Source organism: Doryrhamphus excisus, linkage group LG22 (genome assembly GCF_037039965.1).
Source record: "Doryrhamphus excisus strain RoL-2023G ecotype Guam linkage group LG22, RoL_Dexc_Guam_v1.1, whole genome shotgun sequence".
NCBI lineage: Eukaryota > Metazoa > Chordata > Actinopteri > Syngnathiformes > Syngnathidae > Doryrhamphus > Doryrhamphus excisus.
In genome coordinates, this window is record NC_136378.1 from 8,741,361 (window position 1) to 8,750,637 (window position 9,277).

General features: G+C 40.5%; 1 protein-coding gene across 1 annotated transcript; it reads right to left on the reverse strand.

Annotated features, from left to right (window-relative positions):
* Positions 1-4,052: 4,052 nt before the first annotated feature.
* dusp1 (dual specificity phosphatase 1) lies at positions 4,053-6,771 on the reverse strand. Its single transcript, XM_058063897.2, has 4 exons — positions 6,188-6,771; positions 5,860-6,005; positions 5,552-5,771; positions 4,053-5,040 (listed from the first exon to the last, which is right to left on the reverse strand). The coding sequence occupies exons 1-4, from the start codon at positions 6,594-6,596 to the stop codon at positions 4,685-4,687; spliced, it is 1,131 nt and encodes a 376-aa protein (XP_057919880.2). The 5' UTR covers positions 6,597-6,771; the 3' UTR covers positions 4,053-4,684.
* Positions 6,772-9,277: the final 2,506 nt, after the last annotated feature.

Genomic DNA, 9,277 nt, shown 5'->3' on the forward strand with positions numbered 1-9,277 from the left:
CTGTATGTGTGTGAGAGTGTGAGACAGATTTAATCCGATGTTGTGCATGTACTACACCGCAACTGCAACCAAGTGTCAAGTACTGCCTTTAAAAATGGGGAAACCATTGGTATTTTTACTGGATCCTTATCATATCGCGGTACCATCATAGGCTCTTTACAAAAGACAGTGTGGTTTTAGCTGTTCATTTACATGACAACCATTATGGAGCCTAGAAACGATCCAGTTCCAATAAGGATGTTTTAAATTCATTTTCTACCGCTTTTTCTTCACAAGGGTTGCGGGGGTGCTGGAGCCTATCCCACCTGTCTTCGGGCGAGAGGCAGGGTACACCCTGGACTGGTCGCCAGCCAATCACAGGGCACATATAGACAAACAACCATTCACACTCACATTCATACCTATGGACAATTTGGAGTCGCTAATTAACCTAGCATGTTTTTGGAATGTGGGAGGAAACCGGAGTACCCGGAGAAAACCCACGCATGCACGGGGAGAACATGCAAACTCCACACCGATGGCCGAGGGTGGAATTGAACCCTGGTCTCCTAGCTGTGAGGTCTGCGCGCTAACCAGTCGACCACCGTGCCGCCAAGTAGGACTCATTATTTATAAATAAAAGCATAGAAAACCTGCTTAAGATACAGTTTAGAGCCCTCTAGACATGAAATAACACCCCTATAGTCACATTTACTTCTATTAGCTAATATATTACACATAATAACAAAATATAAGCCATTTAAGACATAAATGTATATATGTTCCAGTGCTAGCAGAGCAGAGTTTATGAAAATAAAATGTAGTTAGCTAAAGCAGAATTCCCAGTATTCTAGTTTCTTTGAACATATTGTATCTACATCTTTACATCAAAGATGATTTCCTGCAAAGACTGCTTTGATGTAAACCGTCCCATTCCTTGTAAAAAAAAAAAACCTCCAGGCGACTTTCCACATTCACATGATATTCCCAAGCAAATAACAACAACACGAGACATTTCCTGTGGCAAGTTATTGTCTGAAAATGTGACTTATTCACACATCGTCAAATTGTTGTTTTGTTTCAGACGGTGTCAATTAAAATGACTTTGAAGTTGAGGCAGAGTTTGGTTGCTAAATAAAACAAGCAATTAGCGACATGGTGAAAGATGCAAATGCCATTACGGTGTCTGACTGACAAGACAACAAAATATTGAAGGAAAGATGTAAGACAGTGTCCATTTTTTGTGTTTTGCAACGTATTGTGTCCACCCTCAAAACCCAAAAAAAGCACAGTCAATATTCAGGTTGCGGGGATGAAACTGCCTTATAACAACATTCACACGCATACAGAGTCATACACACCTCCTTTCTGACAACAGGAAGTCAAGGGACACAAAGAGGGGGGTCAGTTTGTCATGGGGACTGGTTGAGGGGGGGGTTGCACATATGTCACCCTTGTCTGAGAGAAGTGGTGAGGTCACGGATGAGCATTTCCCACAGAGGCGTCAACACTACTGATGTTCCTTTTCAAAGACTATTTACATGGCAGGGATTAGTCTAGGGGGCCCCCGCTGTGCAAAATATGGCTCAATAGCCTGGATCTGCTTTGAGGATGATTGTGATAGGCTTTTCAAATTGTTTTTTCCCACATTTCTGTTGAAATTTAGTGGTGATATATTGGGAAAATACGCTTCTTTAGTCCAGACAGTACATGATATGCTGCCTGCTACAATAGCTTTGTTCATTTTGACCCAAAATGTGAACACATCTCATTAAAAATAAAGGCACTATTATGGCAAAATATGCTTTTTTAGTGCAGACAATACATGATATGCTGCCTGCTACAATAGCTTTGTTGATTTTGACTGAAAATATAAACACTTTATTAAATGTAAAGGCGCTATTTTAATAAAATGTGCTTTTTTTAGTCCAGACAGTACATGATATGCTGCCTGCTACAATAGCTTTGTTCATTTTGATCCAAAATGTGAACACATCTCATTAAAAATAAGGGCACTATTATGGCAAAATATGCTTTTTTAGTGCAGACAGTACATGATATGCTGCCTGCCACCACAATTTTATTGATTTTGACTGAAAATATAAACACTTTATTGAATGTAAAGGCGCTATTTTAGTAAAATGTGCTTTTTTAGTCCAGACAGTACATGATATGCTGCCCGCTCCAATAGTTTTGTTTATTTTTACAGAAAATATAAACACTATATTAAATGTAAAGGAGCTATTTTAGTAAAATTTGCTTTTTCAGTCCAGACAGTACATGATATGCTGCCTGCTACAATAGCTTTGTTGATTTTGACCCAAAATGTGAACACATCTCATTAAAAATAAAGGCACTATTATGACAAAATATGCTTTTTTAGTGCAGACAATACATGATATGCTGCCTGCTACCACAATTTTGTTGATTTTGACGGAAAATATAAACATTTTATTAAACATAAAGTCGCAGTTTTATTAAAAATTAGCTTTCTTAGTCCAGACAGTACATGATATGCTGCCTGCTACAATAGCTTTGTTGATTTTGACTGAAAATATAAACACTTTATTAAATGTTAAGGTGCTATTTTAATAAAATGTGCTTTTTTTAGTCCAGACAGTACATGATATGCTGCCTGCTACAACAGCTTTGTTGATTTTGACTGAAAATACAAACATTTTATTAAACATAAAGTCGCAGTTTTATTAAAAATTAGCTTTCTTAGTCCAGACAGTACATGATATGCTGCCTGCTACAAACAGCTTTGTTGATTTTGACTGAAAATGTGACCACATCTCATTAAAAATAAAGGCACTATTGTGGCAAAATGTGCTTTTTTTTAGTTCAGACAGTACATGATATGCTGCCTGTAATAGTTTTGTTGCATTTGATCCAAAATTAGATTATTTATTCCCGACGGTACACGATATGCTGTCTGCTACAATATCTTTGCTGATTTTGACCCAAAATGTAGAAAAATCAACTGAAATACAAGAGCAATATTATGGCAAAAAAAGATTTAGTCCAGACAATACATGATATGCTACCTTCTAGATCAGCTTTGTTTATTTTTGACCCAAAATTTGAACAAGTCCAGATTGATGCTGCCTGTTACCTTAGTTTGGTAGTTTGAATAAGTATTTTTGATTATTTTTGATACTGTGAAATACTTCATCATGAATATGACGGTACTTCCTTTGCTGCTATGTCATGTTTTAGTCTTTCTATCTTTTACATCAGCTTCCTCTGAAACTATGATTATTATATCATATTTACGCTAAGCTGTTGTGGTTTATGATCCAAGCTGACCAATTTGGACGAGTCTCCACAGCAAATGAGTGCAGATGGCTGTTTTGTTCTAAAGGCCTTGCAGTACTGTCAACCTCACCTTTTTCTCACACCCCACTAGGAGTCACAGTCAATGTTGTGGCTAATTTGCAACCCAAACATATTCCTTTCCCTTTCAGAGGCGCCTCCATAAATGCAACCCCGTCCTTCTCCTCAACCCCCTCACCCTCCAACTGCCATGGGCTTGTATGGCCGGCGCACGACTGAGCCCTGAATGCTCTTCAGCGGTCACACTTTTCCCAAACGCCTTGCAGCTGCTCCTATTGTAGCTGCGTAGGGAGGGTTTCTTATGCGATTCTTTGGGCCTCCTGTCGTTGTCCGGGGCCCCACAGAGGGAGTGTGACCCCCAACAATGGAGGACGCAGTGACATCATGAGACTTGTGTGGGTAAAACTCTTATGACAGAATTCCATCGCATGAACAAAGAGAGCCAGTTGGTTGCATTATGGCAGCTTGATGTAAATAATAAATCAGATTTAAGTTTGAATAAAGCTGAAGAATTATCTTTACAGATATTTTACATAATATTGCTGTACATTAGAGTAAGATATTTTAGCTGAATCTTAGTATAATGCTCAGATCATTACATATTTTTGTATTATGAGATGCAAATCCAATAAAACATGAGTCATTTGCAGTAATTATCTTGCAAAATATCATATTTTATAACATTAATATATATTTATATGTGATGGCTCATTGAAAATAAGAGAATTTTGAAGGTACAAAGTCAAAGCAGATTTATTTGAATGGTATAAAAAACATTTACATGAACATATGCAAAAATAGATATGCCAAAGAAATATATTACTTTAGTTTAATAAATATGTCATATAGCAGTCAATGCTGACTACGTGCCCATTACAGGGCTTGCAGTACACAGTACAGAAACATGAGGTATTAATGGTCACTTTCCCCATTGAGTCAGGATCGTCGTATGTAGCAAAGGCAGACATTTGCATTCAAATTGGCCTTTTCTCCCACATTCGCAAAAAAAAAACAAAGGGGATACATTCATTGTTCTTCAAATGAAGGAGTAACTTGTCAGCGATGGGTTAATATTGGATCCCTTAACTAGGAAGCAAAAAGGACATTTGGGAGGTTGACATACCTGAGACTACTGTTAGCCCTCACTTTTTTTTTTTTTAATGATTGATTATCAAAAGCAGATGCCTTCATGAAAGAATACAGAAATATTCAGATACGTCTAGCAGTTATACATCAATACTGCTCGGTGGTAGCTGCCATGTCTCCTCTTGAAATGATGTTAGGACACAAGGTCACAGTCAAATTGAAATATTGTACAGTGATACCAGCACCACTGTTAAGTCCGAAAACAGTTCCTGCGGTCAATTCATCAGCAGCTAGGCGAGGTAGTGATGGGACTGTGGAGGAACGAGAGCTGATTGGCCGATGAGTGCACCGGGATGGAGACCGGGAAGTTAAAAACGGTACTGCTGTTGCCGATGGCTGGGCTTCCCGCTTCCGAAGAACAGGACGACGTGGCCAGGACCTGGGACTCGAACTGGAGGAGCTGACCCATGAAGCTGAAGTTAGGGGAGATGATGCTGCGACGTTGCTTTACAAACTCAAAGGCCTCATCCAGCTTGACACGATTAGTGCGCATGAGGTAGGCGAGACAGATGGTGGCCGAGCGGGAGATGCCTGCTTGACAGTGTACAAACACTCGACCCCCTTTATTCCTGATGGAATCTGCATGAAGACAGAAAACATCGAGGTTAAACATTTTAAAGGGTTAAAAGTGCAGGAAACAAATCCAATCCTCCCAGTTTCAGCAGCTCATTAAGACACGGGCGCATAGCTGATGGGGCTGCGGGGGTGTGAGCATGTGGGGGCTTGTGCACAAAGAAGGGGAACAAACCCCCACTAGGCATATTGATTTGGGAGGAAGGCCGTCAGTGAGCAAGAAGAAGTTGCCTTTTGTTCGGGCCAGAACAAAAGGACGGCACGAAGCCAAGCCCCCTGTTTGGAGGCCGCAACCTGGCAACTCATTTAAAAAGGATGGGTGGGGGGGGTCCTTTTTCTATGAATGACTGAGAGGTGATGATGTAACCACCATTCAAGCAGCATTGCTGAGCCAGCTGGTGAGTTTTGGAGGGAACTTTTTCAAATTTAAATCCAAAGTGAGGCAGATGAGAGGGGGGTGGGGCTCTGGGAGGAAAAGCTGTGACAGGCACTTGCAAGGGAAAAAAAAAATACTAACCGATGAATTCAATTGCCTCGTTGAACCAGGAGCTGATATCTGCTTTATGGTTGTCCTCCACGGGGATGCTCTTGTACAGAAAGGAGTCCTCAAAGTGGTTGGGGCAATTAGCGGAGACATTAATAAGAGCTGTGATCCCTAGCATGTCCAGCATGTCTTTTCGGGACGCGTGGTAGGCACTACCAAGGTATAGGAAGGGAAGGATTTCTACAGGACCACCCTGAGAAGACGACACATGAGAATAGTCAGTCAGAGTGGGACAGTAAATCTCTGTGGATGCCATGATTGCGTAATAAAATGATACAAACCTGGTCATAGAGTGGTGTGTTACATGGGCTGCAGCTTGGATCTGCACTGTCTGGGTGGCTGGAACTCAGAGGCAAACTGAGCCCCTGAGTGGGAGACGGTTTGGTGCACATGTCTGGGTACTCTGTGGAAAATGTGTCAAATCCACCTAAAGAAATAGAAGTTAAAAAAAACATGATGACATGTTAAAAGACATAACCAAAAAAGGGAATATGAGGTGAAGGGTCTATTTTGGAATTGTTTACAGCAGCACCAGCTGGTATGGTGACAGCTGTAATCCACATTTGTTGCCACGCACACACACACAAAACACAACAAAAGTCAAAGTACCTTTTAGGATAAAGACACTTGCTCCACAGGGGTCCCGGCAGAGGGCTGCCACAGCCAGCATCAAAGTTCCGTCTTTCTTGGCCTGGCTTAAGTCACAACTGTGGTCGTCCAGAAGCACCACAGACTGGTACTCCCCAGACAGGAGCCGGCTCCTAGTGTCCTCGTTGGGGACAATGTGTTCGAGTCCCAGGCCGCCCCTCGCTCTTCTCCGCACGATGGTGCTAAAGCGAACGTTGGTGGAGGCCGCGATGTGGGACGCGTTAAAGGACAGGAAAGAGCGGCAGTCCAGCACCAAGCAGCCCGGAGCGTCGCCCTCCAACAAAGCACGGAGGGACGCACAGTCGATGGTTGGCACCTCCATTATGACCATAGTAGGGCGACGGGAAAGAAATGTTAAATCCAAATACATATAGCTTGACCCGCGAGGGAACACGAGTTTCGGCTGGGAAAAAGTGTTGAAAGTCGTCTCCGAAGCCCCGAGGTAAAAAGCTTGATTAAACGGGGGAAAGAAAGCTTCTTTAGTGTATCCGTTGTTGTTAACCCCTCTTTGTGGTGTGGCTGTAACAGTACTTAATAGCTAGTCGCTCGTGAGCGGAGTTTATATACTCCCACGAGCTCGTGTTGAATGAAAGGCCACTGACGTCACTAACCCGCCTCAACTGGCGCCCTGCCAGATTTAATGACGTCAAAGGCGCGCGCCCGCAGTGAATAAACACAGCGCCAACGCGCATGCACGACTGGAGAACACTTTTTTTTTTTATGTCCACGCTCCGGTCACGTACGTGTGAACACGTCTTTCTCGTCCACCCGCATTCATTTCAAAGATGTCCTGTCTCAGCATGGACACACGTCCCAAGAAATGTTGCAATAAAAAGCAACATTTTAGTGTTGACTCCTCTCGGGAGTTAAAATGATTCATCATTATATATCATATGGTGGTGACATCATAGTCACGTGAAACTTCAGAAATAACCTCTGTTTAACCAAGGGATGTGTCACATAATATTAGTTTAAAACAAATATTACATTCAGTCATTCCAAAGTGTGTAAATGTTTGTCTTTGACTTTTCACACTTAAATTTTTTATGAACCATGATAAACCATGCACATTTACGTTTATGCTCTCATTGTGAATTATTTTGTTTTTTTTACTTGGTATTTATTTTGTATTTTTATTTCTTATCTTATTATCAATCGCAATCTAAGTCAAACACACAAAACACACATGTTAGTTTAAACAAATATAATATTTTGAATGCTATTTGTATTCAAATTAATATTTTGAATATTATTTACATTATGTCCTCCTGGTGTAATGTTCAAAGTGGTTATAGGGTGGGAAGGTCAAGTAATTAGTACACAGTATTCCTGTACATTATCTTTACATTATATTCCCTTACGTCAGACATGTCCAAAGTGTGGCACAGGGTCCATTTGCGGCCTGGGTTTGTGTTTTCTTGGCCCCAAATTAAACCAAAAAAACTGAGCAAAAATGGGAAAAATAAAGGAAGAAGAAACAATTTAAAATGTTGATAATAACACACATCTTTGTTTTTAAATATACTGAACTGTATGTAATTAATTTTGCTAAATTTTCTTTCATAAATTGAAGCATTAGAGTATGTCAATAAATGATAACGTTACAGATAAACAAAACAGAATGCTTTACACCGAAGATAGTAAACGCAATAAACTCTTCAACTTTCAGTTTTGCTCTCCTATTGGTGAATATTAGGTATTCACGTTTTTACAGTATATGCCATTTGTCATTTACCAAACTTTCCATGATGTTAGTGTATAACAACAATTATTATTTTGCCTCTTCACCTGAGAGTTGACAAATAAGAAAATAATAGGTAAATACCTGACACGGGGGGCCATAAACATTTATTCTTTGTTTTTATTAGTCAGAGGCACATAATGTTCAATGCCCCGAGAGCAAAGGCTAACCATAAAAGTTAATCACTGTATAGAAATCTGAAGTCCAGTAAATTTCCACATGCTGAGAACCAAAACACGGGCCTTCCAGGAAGACAACACCAGATGGAGATCTTTTTGACTTATAACGTGTGACCTAATCGAGACAGGAGGATGAAATCTTATTGCCCAGAATGAAGCTATGTCACATCAATGACAGTCACTTGGAGAAACCCTTTTTCTTTTGCTGCTTTGCTGACTCAGAATGGATGCTGCTGCCTCATGGTTGACATTGAGCGAATGGGTGTGTTCAATTCTTTTGTGACTGGAAACTGCTGAAGGTAAACAACAGGGTGGTTTTGTTGTGCAATGGGTATACCTGTTGCATACATTACCTTCCTTTCTGCATCGGTGTTATAATGTTTCACAAGTCAGACACTTATTGCTTATATATGGGTCATGACCTTCTTTTGCGACAATAAGAACTCACACCCATGGTGTTATGACGCTCAGTAAAGGGAATCACAATGATACTAGGGGAGGGAGTGGCACAAAAGTAACCAATAACAAATTAGTGCAAAAACTCTACAGCCGGTTTAACCTAACACTCCTGTGTGATGAGTCAACGGTGAACCAAATTCCACAGAGCAGGAATGTAGTACATATAGTACAACAGAGCAGGAGGGACTACCCAAACATTTTGTCCTGTAACTATAAATGTATCTTACACCAAGTGGGGGTAAGCAAAGACCCTTCAGAGTGACCAGAAACCGAAAAAGTGCATGAAATATATAAGTCATACTCCATCGTATAGATTTTTAATGAAAATGTAACATGTTTATAGACTGAAATTTGAGGCTGAGCTTTTTCTATGTTTTTAATTCCCACAATTACAGTACGTAAGCTAAAGTCTGCACCCACAAATGGGAAGTGAAACAGAGGACGCAGTGCAGTGATTTGGTAAGCCCGATCGTGTTGTCACTTGCCGTTTTTCCCTGTCCGTTTACTGTCATTGTTACTATAGGCAACCACTGAGCCATCATGGGAAAACACACAGCTTATATCCAACAACTCACATGCCCGGAATGTTTTTCATTTCCGAAAAAGGTTATGAGTGGAAGTACAAAAATGAGAAGAGGACACATTTTTGTACTAAGTTATCATCTACCAATG

Coding starts and splice junctions, on each gene's coding strand:
- dusp1 (XM_058063897.2), bottom strand. CDS start 6,596: ATGTATTTGGATTTAACATTTCTTTCCCGTCGCCCTACTATGGTCATA. Junction 6,006..6,187: donor AAGTGTCTTTATCCTAAAAG/GTACTTTGACTT, acceptor CTATTTCTTTAG/GTGGATTTGACACATTTTCC. Junction 5,772..5,859: donor ACACACCACTCTATGACCAG/GTTTGTATCATT, acceptor TCGTCTTCTCAG/GGTGGTCCTGTAGAAATCCT.